This window comes from Scyliorhinus torazame, chromosome 3 (genome assembly GCF_047496885.1).
Source record: "Scyliorhinus torazame isolate Kashiwa2021f chromosome 3, sScyTor2.1, whole genome shotgun sequence".
Classification (NCBI taxonomy): Eukaryota; Metazoa; Chordata; class Chondrichthyes; order Carcharhiniformes; family Scyliorhinidae; genus Scyliorhinus; species Scyliorhinus torazame.
In genome coordinates this window covers 216,672,939-216,693,688 of record NC_092709.1, presented here as the reverse complement: position 1 = coordinate 216,693,688, position 20,750 = coordinate 216,672,939, and the positions used below count along the sequence as shown (strand labels likewise).

At 46.3% G+C, this 20,750-nt stretch overlaps 1 protein-coding gene across 10 annotated transcripts in view; it reads left to right on the top strand.

Moving 5' to 3' along the window:
• Window positions 1-20,750, top strand: part of mtmr7b (myotubularin related protein 7b) — a 171,949-nt gene that overhangs the window by 34,054 nt on the left and 117,145 nt on the right. For 9 of the 10 annotated variants that reach the window (XM_072496855.1, XM_072496854.1, XM_072496853.1 and 6 more), the window contains one exon: window positions 19,176-19,298. In XM_072496855.1, the coding sequence (XP_072352956.1) occupies window positions 19,176-19,298 (123 nt within the window). Of the gene's footprint in view, window positions 1-2,858; window positions 3,239-19,175; window positions 19,299-20,750 lie in introns of those variants that run through there. The other variant, XM_072496856.1, reaches the window with a different exon arrangement.

Sequence of the window (20,750 nt, the reverse complement as noted above, 5' to 3'; positions counted from 1 at the left end):
ATTGTGTATCGTGGGATTTAAATAATTGGGAAGAATAGAGAATGGCTTTGGCTCTTTTATTTCCATTGATTTATATTTCTTGTTCTCTCTTTCTCTCTCTCTCTCTCTCCCTCTCTCTCTCTCTCTCTCTCTCTCTCTCTCTTCCCCCCCCCCCCCAACTCCTGTACATCACCTACAGATTTCCTCCACCTTTGTTCCTGTGCTACATTCTCTGGCCCACCCCACTACCCTCACCTCCTCACTTTCTGACAATGTGCCTGCTTTAGAGCTCCTCCTTCCTTGCTCCTGTGCAACTGCTTCCAATTTCCAATCGCCTTCCTGTGTCTGCTTTGGATTCCCTCCCTCCATTCTTTTATCTGTCAGAGATTCCCAGCTGAACAAGTCAGAATATCCTCCCTTCCTGCCTTGCTCCCTGATTTTCTTCTCTTTCCTATATACCTGACTTGGAGTCGTGTTTTCTCTTCCATCCCTATGCATACCAACATTATGCATTCTTTTGTAATGCCCTGGGCTAGAATATCAGATGTTTAGCGCAAGTGACATTGCTTTATTCCTATCAGTGTTGGGAATTGCTTGATAAATAAGATGCTGAAGAAGCAAGCGGTATAAGTATTTATTGTTCAAATTTTGAATCAAGATCTGGTAAGGAGACACTAAAAATCCAGCACTATCTTAAGTATATATTTGCATCTGATATTTGAGTCTGGCATAACATTCCATGCTGTTTTTTTGTTTTTTGTTGTATTACTGGGTGTGTTCCAGAGGGCAATAGTCCTTTGTGGATATCATCAGAAATGGTCGGAAAGTTGTGCAGTGCTGATTGTTTTCTGCTGCTGTGCTCAGAAAAACTTTGATAACTAAGAAATACATTATGGAGTCATGTTAGGTAATTGGGTTAATTACTAATGAGGGCAGTATTTTGTTCCAGAATTATTAATAACCATGAGATTAATGGAATGTTGTGTTCCAATTGTGAGGTTTATAAAATTACTGTATTATGTTTTGGGACTGTATTTCATATTTGGGGTAAATGAAGGGGTCATGTAACCTATTCTGAAGTCTGCTACCAAAATTATTTACATTGAGAGATGTATGTGAAATGCCAAGGACTGTTGTCGGGATTACCACCAAAGTTGAGATGGATAAGAGGTAGCAATTAGTTGTTAGGAAACGTAGGCTTTACAATCTACAGTTTGTGGGAAGATTGCATGAAGCTGTCAGATTACGACCAACATAGAATGTTTCCTACTAAACTACTACCGTAAGCCTTAATTGCTGTTAAAGTTTTGCCAATTATTTTTAATCTTTCAAGGGTGTGGGCATCACAGGCTAGGCAGAATGGATTGCTGATGCCTTATTTCCCTTGAGTAGATGGTGGTGAGCCATTGCCTTGAACTGCTGCAGTCCTTGTGGTGTAGGTACATCCACAGTGATGTTAGGAAGGAAATTTCAGGATTTTGACCAAGCGACATTAAAGGAACGGTGCTATAGTTCCAATTCAGGATGATGTGTGACTTGCAGGTGGTGGTATCCCCATGTATTTGCAGCCTTTGTGCTTCTAGGTGCAGAAGTCACAGGTTTGCAAGGTGCTGTTGTAGAAGCCTTGGTGTGTTGCTGCATACGAATTAGGAGCAGGAGTAGGTCTGCTCCACCATTCAATAAGATCATGGCTGGTCTGATTGTAACCTCAACCCCACATTCCTGTCTACCCCTGATAATCTTGTTAATCAACAATTTATCTAGCTCTGCCTTAAAAATAATGTGTAAACATACAAATTAGGAGTAAACTGAGTGGCTTGTGAAGCCATTTCAGAAGGCATGTAAGAGTCAACCATATTGCTGTGGACTTGGAGTCACATTTAGGCCAGACCAGGTAAGGACAGGTGAAGGAAGGGCATTAGTCAACCAGATGGTTTTTTTTAACGACAATCGACAATAGTTTCATAGTCATTATTAGATTTAAAATTTCAGATTTATTATTGATTCGACTTCCACCAGCTGCCATGGTGGGATTTGAATCTGGGTCCCTCGGAGCATTACTCTGGGGGCGGGATTCTCCGGCTGGCGACCGGAGAATCCCGCCCGGGGTAAATGGACTTCTCCATTGCCGCGTCTCGCCCGTGGCGTTCTTGTGACAGGCGGGACAGAAGAATCCAGCCCTGGTCTCTGGATTACTAGCTCAATGACAATACCACTTTCGTCACAGCCACCGATGCAGTGCTTCTTGTAGATGGTAATGCTGTGCTATTGTCTATGATGGAGAGAATGATTTTTTTAGATGGGGTGCCAGTGGGCTGCTTTGACCTAGATGATGTCACGCTCTTGAGAGTGTTGTAAGAGTTAGGGAGAAAATTGAGCATATTGAAAATCGCTTATTGTCACAAGTAGGCTTCAAATGAAGTTACGGTGAAAAGCCCCTAGTCGCCACATTCCAGCACCTGTTCGGGGAGGCTGGTACAGTAATTGAACCGTGCTGCTGGCCTGCCTTGGTCTGCTTTAAAAGCCAGCTATTTAGCCCAATATTCCATCACACTCCTGACTTGAGCCTTAAAGATGGTGGATAGGATTTATATGAATTACACAAAATTTATATGGCTTGTCCAGTTCAGTTTCTGTTCAATGATAACCCCCAGATGTCGACAGGGGTTAGAGTATAAATGCCTTCTAACTTTGCTCTTCTTCCCAAAATGTATCACGTTCTCGTAGCATTACTTTTTTTTTACTCCAATCATTTTTATTCATTAAAATGATTGAATTGAGGAAACAATGGTTCAGAATTGGCACTCACATTCTGACCAAAGGACTCTGAATGAAGCCCAAACTAAAGTAGAATTCTGTTTGTTGGCTATGAAGGACTGGTCCGAAATAAGTATGCAGTTTGACCTAGTTTCTACTGAGCATGAATTCATAGCACGTCGTTGAAAATCTCACCCGAAGACAGAAGAACAGTGGCTGGTGTGGGAAACAGAAAAAAATTACACTGGCGGAGGAAGAGGTTATGTGCTTGACACTTTGTTGGAACAGTGAAAGAAGAGCTTTATCCTGTATTTTGCTTGTACATTTCTGGACCTAAGCAGTTTTATTCTGGCCCTTGTTTAGAAAAAGATGGAAATCTCTTCTCTTCATTGTTAATCTATCTAATTTTTGACGAGCACAAGGAAATGTAAGGCGATGCCCCACAAGTGAGATGATCATATCTATCAGTATTTGCACAAATCACCCCTGGCCAGTTCTCAAGGTAAGATAGCACTACACTTGCACTTATAGCTGACAGAAATATTTATTCTCCTTTGCTGCAAGCCATGATTATTTTTTATCCTGTAACTGTGTTTTACACACTGTTCATGAGAACTTTATCTGCCTTTAATATTAGGCGAAAGATATTCTTGTTCTGGGGGGACATTTTCAGAAATCAACATGTGCACTTCAAAAAATTCTGAGTGAAAAGCGTAGCTTTTATCAACAAAAAATTAGATCAGAACATAGGTTGGTTGTGCTTCACAAAGAACTAACTACTTGGGTGGTATGCGGGATTGATTTAGTGTACTTCCGAAGATTTTTGTATTCAATCCAATCTCTCAGACCTCAAGCTGAGAAAAGCCCTGTTGCCCATTGGGTCACAAAAGCAACTGCAACAATTTTTGTTTCTCTCGCATTAGTACTGTGATCTCATAATGCCACTTTGAGTGTAACTTTTAATAGTAATTTTGAGGAATTGTGGAAGTATTTTGTAAACTGATACTGTGCTGATTGTCTAATTATTAAAAAACATTTTTCGCACAAAATCCAGCTTGCTTGTTCTGCATCTCTTCACCTTCTGCTTGTTCTGTACAATTTGATGGTGAGCTGTTGTCAGGGGTTCTTCTGTGTGCTCGTTGGCTCTAAGTACACAGGTAACCTGCGCATAATTGTACCTTGTCTTTAATTTTCCTTTCCTCTCCATGTGGGAATGTACTTGACACGTCTTGTAAATACAGCCAAGATACCAGCAGGATGGCGATGTGGATTTGCCGTGTGTTATGGCGTGCTCCAACACACTAAACCACTGTTGAAATCATTTCTTTTCAAGCGCTTTCATGAAATATTTCTTATTTTAGCCGATTTGAAAAGGTTGTACTAATTTTCACGTTTAGCTGTAATGTAATGATTACATTTCAAAAATGGCAATCAAACCACAGGAGAGGAGAGGATTTCCGTGCTTTAACTGCAGTAAAATTGGAGATATGTTTATCAAGAGCGGTGGACAAATTAAATGTCTTGATTTTATTAAGTAAATCAGCTGGCAACTGATATTACTAATTTTAAGCTGAGGTTTTATTTTCTCAGTTTGATACCGAATACCCACAGGGCCGATATTTAATTGAATACGGTGTCACGGAAAAGCCACCTCACTTAATACTGTGCCGCTATGGGCACACTGGGCCGACTGTCTGACTAGAAAGGTAATTCTGCCAGAAACTGCTTGCTTTGGGGGCACAGTGCTGCCACCAACATCTCTTCCCCCCCCCCCCCCCGCACACACCACCCATCAGAACATTCCAGAACAGTGCACAGAGAGTGCACCTTTGGTGGTGGAGGTTAGTTTTGTTCAAATCAAGTTGTTGTTGTCTGTAAAACTCAGACACTTCGACCAGTTTATTATTCAAACGTCTTACCCCGCCCATATTTGCGAGATGAACAAAGGACAGACACAAGTTAGCAATTCAGCCCAAGTTTATTTTCCAACAATTGGCCGCGATCCAATGGCCACGCTGTGCTTGAAAAGCAGCTTGCCATGGTGCAGCGTGACCGATAAAAGCTGGAAGACCCCGCTCCTGGATCTACCCGGCTCGTAACGCCTCACGAGATCCAACGCAAGCTCGCGAGATGTAATTCCCGCCAATTGTGGGTGGGATCACTTTTGAGCAAATCTGCATATTAGTGAGCGACAGCTAGTCTCACTTTAATGTGCAGATTCTTGAGGTACCCGAGGCATTGGCATCGGAGACCTCAGGTCAGCGCTGTTCAGCACTAGTCCCCACAACTCGGAACCATACGGAACAACACGCAGAGGGTCTCTCAGGGGATTGGAGGTGCCCAGCTGCATGCCTGTTGGACAGTGTGGTACCCTGGCACTGTTGGTGTCACCCAGGCATCCTGGCAGTGTCAGCCTGGCACCCTGGCACTCCCAAGGTGGATGTCGGCACTGCTAAACTGGCATTTTTTCTGTGCTGGCGATCGGGCCAGGTTTGCCATGCGTGGGTATTTGGGTGGGGGCGGGGGGGAAGGTCGGGGGTCGCATTGTGGTCTCAGAGATCGAGATGCCATTTAAAAATTGGGGGCCTGATCTCTCTCTATACTGAGGAGTTCCGGCGAATGGAGCTCCTCGGTGTAGAAAACGGGGCTATGTACTGCCTCGACCGCACATTCCCCGCTGAGGCTCCTTATTTAACGAGAGTGCCGTTGTATAGCCATGTGTTTCTCAGCTGTGCGAGCACCAGGAAACATGCAGCTAAAGGCGCTCGCTATGGGACTTTGCTCCCTTTTAGTTGAATCTTGCCCAATAAAATAATTAACTTCCCAAATTATATCAACTAGAATATGCCTAAGATCCTTAATACTACCTGTGCCAATGAACTGGATCGGGCTGCGGGTCCAATCCTTGGAGTTCCAGTCATCTCAGGGCCTTCGTCTGCAAAGATAGGTTTCACGCTGCTTACCTCTGTCTTCTGGACCGCCATTGAGTCTCCTCTGCCTCTTCCACATTTACCCTTAGGTAGGAAGGGTCTCTGCTTGCCTTCTTCTGATCCCCCTCTTCGCGCCCTTTCAGAAGCTTCTCTGGCCCTCAGCCAATGAGGTCACTCACTTGGCGGGGATCACAACACCCAATGGAGTTGCCAGTTGCAACAATGCAGGGTACCAGGAACTCTCCCCAGAGGATCATCCTCAGATAAGGGGATCTTATCATAGAATCCCTACAGTGCAGTAGGAGGTCATTCGGCCCATTGAGTCTGCACCGAAGCTCTGAAAAAATACTCCACCCCATCTCAGTGCCCCGCCCTATCCCAATCACCCCTTAAACTAAGCTACACATCTTTTATGGATAAGGGGCAACTAAGCATGGCCAATCCACCTACCCTGCACATCTTTGGACTGTGGGAGGAAACCTGAGCACCCGGAGGAAACCCACTTTTACACGGGGAGAAAGTAAAAACTCCACATAGACAGTGACCCAAGGCTGGAATTGAGCTGGGTCCCTGGTGCCGTGAGGCAGCAGTGCTAACCACTGTGTCACCACGCTGCCCCCTAGGTGCAAGAAAGTCTGGCTTCATCTGGGCAATCCACATCAATTGATCCATTTGAATGGGGCAATTATCTTCCAATGTCCTGTTTACAGGACAAGCACAGACCTGACCCGGCTGGCTGTCTCTGTCCAGTTTATTCGAGTTTGGCTGTTTTACTTCCCATCAGGGTTGCCTATGGTACTGACTGTGGTTTTAATTTAAAATGTCCAATCCTTAATTTAAACTCCCTATGTCGGGTCTAAATTCAAGCCGTCGGCCATTTTACCACATTGTGAATTGCAGCTGGACCTTTTTAAGCCTTGCAAAAGCTGGTAGGCATCCTTTCACAGGGTAGTGCTGTTCTTTGACCAACAAACTCTATCTCTGATTCCCTGGCCCATGTTCTGCTTCATGGAAGTGACCTTATTTGACGGGAAAAGGTTCCATGTTGTGCAAGACTTATAAAAATTGGGGAGGAAGGCTGGAACCCAAATAATAAGCCTTCCATTGGATTGGATTGGATTTTGTTTATTGTCACGTGTACCGAGGTGAAGTGAAAAGTATTTTTCTGCGAGCAGCTCAACAGATCATTAAGTACATGAAAAGAAAAGGAAATAAAAGAAAATACATAATAGGCCAACACAAGGTACACAATGTAACTACATAACACCGACATCGGGTGAAACATACAGGGGTGTAGTGTTAATGAGGTCAGTCCATAAGAGGGTAGCTTAGGAGTCTGGTAACAGCAGGGAAGAAGCTGTTTTTGAGTCTCTTTGTGCGTGTTCTCAGACTTTTTTTATCTCCTGCCCGTTGGAAGAAGTTGGAAGAGTGAGTAAGCCGGGTGGGAGAGGTCTTTGATTATGCTGCCCACTTTCCCCAGACAAGGGGAGGCATAGATGGAGTCAATGGACGGGAGGCAGGTTTGTGTGATGGACTGGGCTGTGTTCATCACTCTGAAGTTTCTTGCGGCCCTGGGCCGAGCAATTGACATACCTGGCTCTGATGCAGCTAGATAGGATGCGTTCTATGGTGCATCTGTAAAAGTTGGTAAGAGCTAATGTGGACATGCCGAATTTCCTTAGTTTCCTGAGGAAGTATAAGCGCTGTTGTGCTTTCTTGGTGGTAGCGTCGACGTGGGTGGACCAGGACAGATTTTTGGAGATGTGTACTCCTAGGAATTTGAAACTGCTAACCATCTCAACCTCGGCCCCGTTGATGCTGACAGGGGTATGTATAGTACTTTGCTTCTTGAAGTCAATGACCAGCTCTTTAGTTTTGCTGGAATTGAAGGATAGATTGTTGTCACTGCACCACTCCACGAGGTTCTCTATCTCCCTCCTGTATTCTGACTTGTCGTTGTTCGAAATCCAGCCACTATGGTTTTGGTGAGAGTGCATTGAACAAGCAATTGCCTCTTGGTATCTGCCTGTCTTCTGACCTTAAGTTCATTGCAATTCTCGTTTCAAAGGTACATTTAAAAGAAAAAGGAAAAGAAAGGCACCAGTTAGTCAGTGCAATCTTAAAAGAATAAGTCAGGTGAATGAACACAGTTGTGTCTTAGGCCTACATTAACATTGCAATGAAGTTACTCTGAAAATTCCCTAGTTGCCACACTCCAGCGCCTATTCGGTGAGGGTGAGGGAGAATTCAGAATGCCCAATTCACCTAACAGGCACGTCTATTGGGACTTGTGGGAGGAAACCGGAGCACCCGGAGGAAACCCATGCAGGCACTGGGAGAACGCGCAGACTCCGCACAGACAGTGACCCAAGCCGGGAATCGAACCCGGGTCCCTGGTTCTGTGAAGCAACAGTGCTAACCATTGTGCTACCATGCCGCATGATCCAAACAATCAAAATGAACATACTCCCTGATTTTTCTTTTAATGCCTCCCCATTTTCCTGCTCTCATACTTTTTTTTAATCAAGGTTAATAAATTGATATCCTTTATTTCAGCCTTTATCTGGATGGGCAAGAATCCCAGAATCCACAGCTTTCTACTCCGGAAAGACAGAAAGGGGGCTTAGCCCTCCCAATCTTATTGTTTTATTACTGGGCCGCAAATATTCAACAAATCCTGCTGTAGATCAGTGATCTCAGTTCAATCAGGGGCCAAATGGAGACTCGCTCTTGCACTACATCCACTCTCCTAGCCAAAGTTACTGGGGAGGCAGTGATGTAGTGGACGCCCGCCAAGGGCATCGAAGGCTACGGGACACGGTAAGCAGCAGACTGCCTCCACCTGTGATGTGTACCCTGGGGACACATCTAGACATAGCGGGAGAGCACAGAAAGCTAAACAGGCCAAGGATCACTGAGTGGGCACTAGGGGGGAAGAAGTGGGAGAGGGATTGGGAGAGGTGGGGAAGGGGGACAGCTAGGGGCAGTTGGGGACACATTTCTACAGCATTCAAAAAACATTGCACCAGAGTAATATGATGCCTCTGGCACTTTCATCTGCAACGTTGGCCGACCACGAATCCCCTGTTCCTCAGGGCGTTGTGTTCTTGGATCCTCCCCTCCCCCCTGGCACACCTTTGCAGATGATGGATGTGAGCACTCAGCAGACAGACAGGAGTCAGACAATGGCATAGATTGAGGAGCATCAGCTCTCAGCGGGTTATCATTACCCCCCTGCCATCGGCAGTGACTCATTGACAGCGCCGACTCAGTCCCGTCACCCTGTGGTGATGTCACACAGGGGACATCACACAGGAGGGGGGGGGGGGGGGGGGGGAGCGGCGGGAGGAGATGAGATGACAGACAAAACCACGTCCTATGAGAAGTGGGCGAGGATGCCTCCCTGGCCCTTCGGCCTTGATGGACACTTGCTGCGGCCGTCTGACTTTCATCCTCCCGGCTAGTTCTGCGAGTCCTCCCTGGGGTCATCCTCCAGCCCCTCCTGGTCAGGCGTCTCCTCGTCACCCTCCTCGGAGGTGGCTTCCTCACCTACATCTCCCGCAAGTCGCCCTGCTGCTGGGCTAGGTTGTGGTGGACACAGCAGACCACCACAATGCGGGCAATCCTCCAGGGGCTGTACTGCATTGCACCACCACAGGCATCAGAACTGTATTTTGAGCAGTTCGATGCGCCGCTCAATGACAGCCCAGGTGGCTGCATGAGCCTCGATGTATCGGGTCTCAGCACTGGTCGACAGCCAGGTCCTCCGCTCCCCTTATCTCCCTGTGCGACTGCCCCAGAACGTAGCTGTTGTACACACTCCCTGGAAAGCATGCACACATGATCCTCATTTGGTGGTCGCACACGAGTTGGATGTTCAGGGAGTGGAACCGCTTCCTGTTGATGTAGTGCACTCACTGACAGCTCTGTGCGTGCAAGGCGACATCCATGCCATCTATTATCTGCCGGACCTGGGATATCCTGTCAATGGCGGAGAATCCTGCTGCCCGGGCATCTTGTTATGCCTGGTCCATGTCAAGGTTTATATCATTCGCTGCCTTGGCAAGCAGCGCATTCGTAACCTCTTGGGCTGGTTTAGCACAGGGCTAATCCGACCCGTGTGATATCTGTAAGGAATTAAGAGAGGGTGAGAGACTGACAACTACCGGTGTCTTCTATCCGGGGATCCTCCATTCCCTCATTGCTCCCCTGCTGCCTGACATGCCCTGTTCAAACACCCCCGGATGCATCGGGGGTCACTGGACCCGAGACACCCGTACGTAGCGTTACTTGAACCAGGCATTGATCCCCTCCCCGGTGCACACACCCACCCTCTGGTCATGGAAATGTCCCCATTTCTGGGGCCCAGCCTCTGGGTATTCGGATATTGGGTGCTGCTTCCATGCTGTTGTTTCCTGCAGTGTTCAGGCATGATGGTCTGATTGGAATGCTAGGCAGTAAATCCCACCTGCTACGTAGCTAGCCTACCCATGGGAATCCACTTGGGAGCTGTGAAGTGCTCACTTAACTACGATTGCCAATTCCCTATTAGCAATAGCCTCCAGGCGATCGGCCAGAAGCCAGAGTACCCCAGTCAGTGGGAGTTATGCGTGGTCTGTGGGACAGACAGGCACGGGCTAGGGTTGCTCCTGCAACGGGTACACACGATCCAGGGGGTGGCATGCTGGATCCGTGGGCGCTGAGACAGTTTAAAATGTTAATGGAGTTGCCTCCATATTTTTTTTAATGGAGATAACCTCCGGGTACGACGAGTACTTTGCCGGTGCAAACGGAAGAGAAGTCATCACCAGTGCACCCAAACTGGACCCCCTGCATGACCCAGACTCCATCTGCACCCAGGTAGACCCCTGAGCCCCACATCATCCCAACACCTTGTCTGCATTAGCAGCCCAGTAATAAAATATCAGGTTCGGCAGCGGGAGACCTCCCGACTGTCTATCCCTCTGTAGAACAACCCTCTGAATCCTCAGAGATTTGCTCGCTTATATGAAGGCCGATATAAATGTGCGCTCCCCCTAAAGAATAATTTAGGAAAAAAGACTGCAAGACACTGGAATAGAAACAGAAATCTTGGCAAAATTTTCATCTTAATTGACTGGCCCTTACCCTCCACGGGCAAAGGAGGGTTGTCCTCCCTTTGTAGGGTTGGACCCTCAGATACCGTAAGCTGGACTTAGCCAAGCGAAAGAGAAGTACCCCCAGACTGGCTCCATTCCCCAGGGTGCTGAACGGAAAATACTCGCTGTTCTCCAGATTGAATTTGTATCCGGAAAAGGACCCAAAGCTCTTCAGTATCCTCATTATGTCTTCATGGTGATTACCAGGTCCTTCACATCGAACAAAAGATCATCTGCACACAGCGACACCCTCTGTTCCACTCCACCCCGAACTATTCCTCTCCACTTGTCCAAAGTCCTCCAGCAATAGCCACTGGCTCAATTGCTAATGCAAACAGAAGGAGAGATACAGGACACCACTGCCTCATCCCCTGTGCAACTGAAAAAATGCCAACTCATGGTATTTGTACAAATGCTGATCAAAGGAGCCTTGTACAGCAGACATACCCATGACACAAACTTCTCCAAAACTTCTTCTAAAGAGGTACCTTCATTCCACCCTATCAAATGCCTTTTCTACATCGAATTACACAATTATCTCCGGCCCGGCCGCTGGGGTAAGAATCACATTTAGCAGTCGCCGCATATTGGACAACAGTCTTCAGCCCTTTACAAATCTCATCTGGTTCTCCCCAACTAGCTCCGGATACAGGGTTCCAATCTCAATGCTGGAACCTTAGCTAACAGCTTAGCGTCTATGTTAAGCAATGAAATAGGACGGTACGACCCACATTCCACCGGATCCATATCCTTTTTCAGGAGAAGGGAGATGGATGCCTGTCCAAGCGTTGCAGGAAGGGAACGCCAAACCAAAGAGTCATTGAACACCCCCATCAGTAACGGAACCTGCTCCTTTAAAATTCCAACGGGAATCCGTCAGGATTCGCTGTCATCCCTGGCATGTCCCAGGCCTAGGGGTTTATTGATGGCACACATGTCGCCCTCCGAGCACCAGCTGGACAGAGGGTGCCCTTCATTAATAGGAAAGGGTTCTGCTCATATGGTCCACATTGCATCCTTGTTCCCATCAGTGACCGGCACCTGACCCTTGATGTGGGGGAGCCTCTATCCTCACCACCATCTCTGCCAACTGGTGTACTGTTGGCAGCCACAACAGGTGTTAACTATGTGCTCTGTAGTCCCTGTCCTGTTTCTCCCAGTGGGATCTACTGTGTGTCTCCCCACTGAGTGAGCCTTGAGCCTCCTGCCAGAAGGGTGGCAGCTGGTTGTGTGGTAGAGGCATGCATACTGTGCAGGCAAGTGGCTTTATACCAAGAGACTGGTGTGTGAGCATGTCCTACAGATGGGGTAACTGAGGGATGTGTGCCATTGCTGCTCTTTTGTGATGTGGAGCCAGGATTTTACGCAGAGATTGTGACAGGGAGATAGTCAGGTTTCCTATGTGGCTACGGGATGGATGGACTCAAAAGGTTTGATTACAATGGAGCGCAGTAGACCTGCGGGATTTGGAGAAATCGCACGATCCTTATGAGTAGTTTAGCTGATAGTCTCACTGGCGAGGCTGTTTCTCGGAGTGTGGTCGTGTGCCAGGGACAGTTCCAGGTGCACCAGTGCAATTGTCCTTTGTTTGGGGTTAGCTCTGTTAATCCGCTGCTTCCTCTGATGTGCAGCTGCACATCTAAGGTGTGCAACGAGGAGTGCCAACACCTGGTGGTCTGGCAATTGGTTATGGCCAAGCCCTTCCCTTGAATATATTGCTGAGATGTAAGGGACTTCAGATGGGCAGGCTGGATGGGTCTCCACATGATCAGGATACCTCCGAGCATTTCCGAGATACTGGCAGCAATCAGCAGTCTCAACAATCAGAAGCCTGTAAGTTACACCTAAGGAGTGGGTTGCAATGCTTTGAGGACAGCTATGGGAGGTTCTGCCAGGGTATCCCAATCCTGAGGGGGACAACTCGAGTCCAGATACTTGCCACCAAGGTGATCCCCACTCGTCCCAGAGTTCCAGTCATACATCCACCAGTAAGTCCCGTTAATGTACAACATTTTCTTAACTCCTTGCTTTCCCTCAGGCCATGCCATCGGGGTCCCACTTGCAAATACTCGCACCAAATCTCATCCGCGTGATCCTGGCTGGGAGGGGTGGAGCAAACCGGGCGCAAGGAGGGTGGGGGTGGAGAATCGGTTTCCAGCACGTCAATCGCATTGAAATGTATGAAAATTGGCGGTTTGCGCCGGGGCGGGTATCACTCTACAGCCGCAGGCAGGGGAGTGGAAAATGGGAAAGGGTCTGGCACCTGGAGCCGATCCTGTTTTTTGGACTGGAAAATTATGGCCAGTGCCACTACATCTCATCGGTCCTGGTTCCTTATCAATTTAAAATTTAGTAAGCCTATCCAAGTTGTGTTTTTTGGCAATGTTCAAACACTATTATGTTACTGGTGGAGTTTCTGCGATGGTAACGCTAAAACAAAATGTTTATTAATTTTTCATAATAAACAAAATAACATAAAACAATTAGCCCAAGTTGCAAAATCAAAGAACAGAACCAACAAGCAACAGAACCAACTAACTTAACCCCAAAGAACTAAACTAAACCCCCTTACAGTTGAGAGTTGGTTTAGATCAGTGGGCTAAATAGCTGGCTTGCAATGCAGAACAATGCCAGCAGCGCTGGTACAATTCCCGTACTGGCTTCCCTGAACAGGCGCCGGAATGTGGCGGCCAGGGGCTTTTCACAGTAACTTAATTGAAGCTTACTTGTGACAGTAAGCAATTATTATTCTTATTATTAGCTGCTTAAAAATAGAAATGAATGGCTGCCATCTCAGGTAGAACCCTCAGGTAGATATTCTGAATTCTCCCTCTGTGTACACGGACAGGCGCTGGAATATGGTGACTAGGGGCTTTTCACAGTAACTTCATTGCAGTGTTAATGTAAGCCTACTTGTGACAAAGATTATTACATATTATTATAAAACCCTTCTACCGTCCCTCTAATGGTGACCTTCTCCCAATATAAGAAAGACATGAAGTCATTGAAGAAAGCCGAGAACCCTGGGCAGTGAAGCAGACCTCCACCCAAGCAAAACCCGTCTCCAGGCTATTAAAGAGCTGAAGGCAAGGACATCTGCATTCACCCCCGTCTGAAGCACTGGCGAATCCGATACCCCCAAAATGGCCGCCAGCGGACTCGTCAGCCTGGAGTATATCCGACATGGTGTTGAAGAAAGCAGCACAAAAACTTACCAACCTGGGACAAGACCAGAACATACGAGTGTGGTCATACAGGGGACAGAGCTTAAAATACTGCCTGAACTGCTTCCAGATTCGCAGGGTGGATACCACCACTGGATTCAGGAGATTCTCAGTGTGGATACGACCACTGGATACAGGGAAAAATCGTACCTTGGGGGGGGGGGGGGGGGGGGGGGGGCAACAATGCAGTTACTATTGCACCAAGGCTAGAACCGTGCAGGAACTCACTTCCATTTGTCCCCATATGGAACCAGGGTCACTCAACCACAGCAATCAATACTTTCTGAATATTGGCCGCCCAATTGTAGAACAATAGATTGGGTCGAGCAAAGTACCCTGACTGCCTATCTCTCTGGAACAGAACCCCATGACTTGGAGTCTTACCTGCCCAAATAAAACAGGACATTAATTTATTGACTTTAACAAAAATGGACTTAGGGAGAAAAATGCGGAGATATTGAAAAATAAAAATCTCGGGAGAATGTTTATTTTAACATCAACAAGATTGGTATCATTTAATTTATGAAGCGAGGCCCAATTGTGGGCCACGTGGACCCCCAGATAACGAAAACTAGTCTTGGCAGGACGAAAAGGGAGCATTCCCAGTTGGGCTCTCCCAGGTGGATTGACCGGAAAGCATTCACTCTTAGCCAAATTCAACTTATACCCAGAGAAAGATCCAAAACGCATAAGCAGCTTCATTATCTCTTCCATAGTGGTACTGGGTCCGTAATATAGAGAGGTAGGTCATCCGTATAAAGGGAGACGGTATGCTCCATCCTCCCCGATTTAGCCCCCTCCACTTAACCGAGGACCTCAGTGGTATACTAAGCGGTTCTATCGCCAAGGCAAACAGGAGCGGAGACAGCGGGCACCCCTGTCTCATGCCCCTATTCAACGGGAAGTAGCTAGAGTTTCGAGCATTCATTCTAACACTAATAGTAGGGGCCCTATACAGTAATCGAATCCAAGAGATAAACTTGTGTCCAAATCCAAACCTCGCAAGAGTCTCAAACAGATATTCCCACTCCACCCTGTCAAACGCCTTTTCAGCATCTAAGGAAGCAATCACTTCCGATTCAAACACCGAGGAGGGGGAATGAACAACTTTCAGCAGACAACGTATGTTGGCTGACAACTGTGGACCCTTAATGAAGCCTGTCTGATCCTCTGGGATCCCGTGTGGGAAGCAGTGCTCCAGCCGCAATGCTAGCACTTTGACAAGTAACAACATCCGCATTTGAGAGTAAAATAGGTCAGCATGACCCACACTGTTGGATCTTTGTCTTTCTTGAGAATTAAGGAGATTGAGGCCTGTGCAAGGGTATTGGACAACAAACTCCAAGATAAGGTATCAAACATATCCAGAATTAAGGGTGCAACTGCTCCGCAGTTGTATTTATAAAATTCAATGGGAAAGCCATCCAAGCCTGAGGATTTACCAGTCAGCATTCACCCAGTGTATTTCACAATTTCCTCTGGGCCCAACATGGAATCCAACTCCTCGCTCGCCCCTTCAAGACTGGGATAGATAACTATCCAAAATGTCAGTCATGATCGTACTCTCAGCCAGAGGCTCCTATCTAAGGACACCCTGATAAAATGATTCAAAAGCCACATTAACCTCAGAAGGGTGTGAAACCAAGCTGCCACTCGAGTTATGCATATGCACGATTTTCCGGGATGCTGCCTGTCACTTCAGCTGGTGAGCTAAGAGGTGACTGACCTTCTCCCCGAATTCATAAAACATACCCCTTGAGTGTCGCACCTGTCTCACTGCCTTATCCGTTGACAATAGCTCGAATTGTATCTGCAGCTTTTTCCTAGTTGACAACAACTCCAGGGTTGGGGTAAGTGAGTACTGGGGATTACCTCAAGAATGGAGCCCACCAGCCTCTGCTTCTCTGCCCTTGCTGACTTTTTCATGTGCACCTTTTAGGAGACAATCTCTCCCTGAGGGCCACCTTAAGGGCTCCCATAGCGTAGAAGGTGAGATTGATTCACTTTTATTAAATTTTATATATTCCCCAATGGCAGTTGACATGCATTCACAAATTTTCTTGTCTGCTAATAATGCCGTGCCCAGTCTCCATGGCGGAAGCTGGGGGGGGGGACCTGACTCTAGCGCCAAATCACAAAGTGCGGGACATGGTCCGAAATCACAATCGCTGAGTAACCAGCCGCCCTCACCCCCACCTTTGCCCTGGAATATTGTTACACCCAAATACGCACCATATGAAAGCAGAGTGAATATAACAACTAAAATCTACTACTAAACCTAAACTTAAACAAAACAAGAACTCTAAGGACAAAAAATATTATAATGAACTGCAGTCACCCTTTAACACCGCTCCAGTTAGCTAACTTTTACGTTAGCAGGGCAGCCCCAACTAGAGTGAAGAAAAATGTTTATAAACACAGAATATACAAATTCTCGAAACCCTTACGCTCCAACAGGAAGCTATATATTTTTGTAACAATCAGAACAGAGCTCCACATAAAGCTACACCCAAATCTAAGCCCAAACTGAAAACATTCATAGAACATTACAGCGCAGTACAGGCCCTTCGGCCCTCGATGTTGCGCCGACCTGTGAAACCAATCTAAAGCCCATCTACACTATTCCCTTATCATCCATATGCTTATCCAATGACCATTTAAATGCCCTTAATGTTGGCGAGTCCACTACTGTTGCAGGCAGGGTATTCCACGCCCTTACTACTCTCTGAGTAAAGAACCTACCTCTGACATCAGTCCTATATCTCTCTCCCCTCAATTTAAAGCTATGTCCCCTCGTGCTAGCCATCACCATCCGAGGAAAAAGGCTCTCACTGTCCACCCCATCTAATCCTCTGATCATCTTGTATGCCTCAACTAAGTCACTTCTTAACCTTCTCTCTAACGAAAACAGCCTTGAGTCCCTCAGCCTTTCCTCATAAGATCTTCCCTCCATAACCAGGCAACATCCTGGTAAATCTCCTCTGCACCCTTTCCAATGCGTCCACATCCTTCCTATTCAACCCCAACAAGAACAGGAAAATGCCAGAAATGAACATGAAACCTCAACAATTTAACAAGCCCATCTCCAACAGCCCAGTAACTGTACACCGCGCCCAATCCATGTTTCTTTACAAAAGAGTCTGCGTCTCTCGGTGCATCAAATAAATAGTCCTTTCTCTCGAAATTCACCTTTGAGTGGGGAACCACACCAAACTGGACTCCACGTTTGTACAGGGCAGCCTTGGCTTTGTTGAACGCAGCCGGTTTGTTTGCCAGCTTCGCTCCCACGTCTTAGTAAAACCTGATGGTGTGGCCTTCCCATTTGAAGTCTCGATGCTCCCTCGCCCATCTTAGCACCTGCTCTTTTTCCTTGCAGCTACAAAACTTCACTATTACTGCAAGCAGTGGCTTTCCATGACGTGGCTTCCTTTGGAGTGTATGGTGGGCCCGGTCCAACGTATGAGGGAATGTGAATCTCCCCTCTCCACCATATTCCCAAACATCTTTGCAAAATATTCTGTGCGCGTTGGGGCTTCCATCCCCTGTGACAGCCCCACAATTTGAACATTTTGTCTCCTGGACCGATTCTCTAAATCATTCATCTTGGCCTTCAGCGATTTATTCACATCGGCCACAAGAGACATCTCTGCTTCCAGTGAGGCAATCCGATCACTTTGGCTTGAGAGGGCTATTGCCATGTTTTTTTTTTTGTGACTCCATGGACATGCACAGCTTTGTTGGTCTTCTCCGGAGCCACTCGGATGAGGGCCAAGGCATCCTCCATCCATTTGCGGAGGTCCTCCGACAGAACCAAGCTATTCTAAAGCATCACGGCCATTAGTGGAGTGGCTGGAATCCCAGAGTCTGCCTCCACCATTTGTTCTGCCGAGGAGCTCTGAAAGACCTCCGAACTTCTGTTTGCTTCCCCCCCCCCCCCCCCCCCCCCCCCCCCCCCCCGCCAACATTTCTGGGCTCTATACTGATATAAGATCCTTAGCACATTGATTATGTGAGTTTTTAAAGGAAAATACCCCTGGAACTAACAAAAAGGGTGAAAAGTGCAGCACTTTAGCGGGAGACACCTTGTGCATGTCTTCTCCCTACATAACGCCATCGGAAGTCCCCTCTGTGATGTAATGGGCAGCACGGTAGCACAGTGGGTAGCACTGTTGCTTCACAGCGCCAGGGTCCCAGGTTCGATTCCTGGCTTGGGTCACTGTCTGTGCTGAGTCTGCACGTTCTCCCCGTGTCTGCGTGGGTTTCCTCCATGTACTCCAGTTTCCTCCCACAAGTCCTGAAAGATGTGCTGTTGGGTGAATTGGACATTCTGAATTCTCCCTCCGTGTACCCGAACAGGCGCCGGAATATGGCGACTAGGTGCTTTTCACAGTAACTTCATTGCAGTGTTAACATCAGCCTACTTGTGACAATAAAGATTATTATAATTATATTATGTAATGCTATTGAATGCCAAATGATGATTGTTAGTTTCCCTCTTGTTGGAGATGGTCATTACCTGGCACTTGTACGGTGCCACATAACAACCCAAGCATGAATGTTGTCCAGGTCTTTTCGCACGTGGGGACACACTGCCTTAGTAACGGAGAAGTTATGAATGGCACCAAATTCTGTAAAATCGTCAGCAGATAACCCCTTTCTGATCTTATTTTGACGAAACTGCTGAGGATGGTTGGGCCTAGGATACTCACTCCCTAAGAAGCCCCTGTAGCGATGGCATAGCTGGAATTGAGATAATTGGCCTCCAACAACCACAACCATCTTTCCTTTGTGGTAGCAATGACACCCATCAGTCAACTACAGTTCATTTGCAGTTTATTACTGGAAAATTCTAAGTGTACATCTAAAGAAAAACAATGAGACACCTTAAGTGTATCCATTGCTGTTCTGCATATTAGAACAAATTGACATAACCTGCAAGTATTGACATAACCTTGTCCTCTATAGATAAGAATGACAGATAGTAAGCCAACATTGTTTTACTGAAGAGCAAAATGGGATTTAATTGTACAATTAATATAATTTTTATTATTCTGAGTTCTCCTTGGATTGCTGAACGTCACTGGTTACTTGTTAAGTATTCAATTATAACTTCATAATTCTATGCAGAATATTTTTCATTTTTATAGATTGAAAATGTCCGTTTGCTGGATCGAGTCTCCTCGAAGAAGGCATCAGCTGGTTCACTGTATCTGACGGCAACACACTTGATTTTTGTGGAGCATTTGTCTGAATCTCGAAAAGAAACCTGGGTAGGTTATATTTAGCTTTCACAGAACTGAAAGGCAATTTCAAAGTTTTCCAACTTGAAAAATACAACTGCTTTAGTCACAATTTTACACAGCTCTTTGGATTCAAGAATTACTTTTTTAAATAAGAAAATTGTAAACGCATTCCATTATTTAAGACGAGAGGCAGGGAGAAACTAGGCAACTACAGACCTATCAATTTAGCATCAGTTGTGGGGAACATTGCTGCATTATATCTTAAATGACAGAACACTTGCACAAGTAATAGCTGATCAAAGAGAGTTAAAAGAGGATGTGTGAGGGATAGGTTGCACTTAACTAACCAAGATCACATTTTTGAGGAGGTCATTAGCATGATGGATGGGGGCGAATTTATAGATATTGCCTATGTGGACTTCCAGATGGCATTCGTTAAGGTTATTAGCAAAATCAAAGAAGAATTGGAGGTAAGCTTGTGAAATGGGTTGATAATGGATTTGTGGGCAGCACGGTAGCACAAGTAGATAGCACTGTGGCTTCACATCGCCAGAGTCCCAGATTCGATTCCCCGCTGGGTCACTGTCTGTACGGAATCTGCATGTTCTCGCGTGTGTGCGTGGGTTTCCTCCGGGTGCTCTGGTTTCCTCCCACCCTCCCACGTCCAAAGACGTGCAGGTTAGGTGGATTGGCCATGCTAAATTGCCCTTAGTGTCCAAACAAAAAGTTAGGTGGGGTTATTGGGTTACGGGGATAGGGTGGAAGTGAGGGTTTAAGTGGGTCGGTGCCGACTCGATGGGCCGAATGGCCTCCTTCTGCACTGTATGTTTTATGATAATGTTAGGTGACAGGAGAAATAAAGTAGGGGTGCAGGGTTCATTCTCTGATTGGTGAAATATGACCAAGAGCCGGTGCAGACTCGATGGGCCGAATGGCCTCCTTCTGCACTGTAAATTCTATGAAAAAAAAATCTATGACAAGTGATTTTGCAAGGGATCTGTACTGGGGTCTCAGCTTTTCATCTTATACAGGATATTTATAAGGTCCTTGTGCAACTTTAATCTTGAATAACTTAATAGAAGCAAATCATATGAAAGCAGAATTCATGAAGTTTTTTTTGGTTAATGTTTTAATGCTTTCTTGATTTACAATGGCGGTAGTAGAAGAAAAGATGAACTGTGTGTTATTGCTAGCAAAACTGAAACCCTTGCAATTAGGAGGAGAAAATTCACTGCCCATTACAGGAAAAATGCACCAGATAGATCAGTTAACAATTGGGTGAAAAGATTTCCATCATGTGTACATCCAAAGTTATTAAAGTCTAAAGCTGCACAAGATCTTTATAGGTACTCTGTATGTTGATGGCTTGTTGAAGGAAGTGAAAATTGAATATTCAAGTTTACCGATGAAACTAAGTTCAGAGGCACAGCTGTTTAGGGGAAAACACATATTAAAGAGCTACTTTTTTTGTTGGTTAAT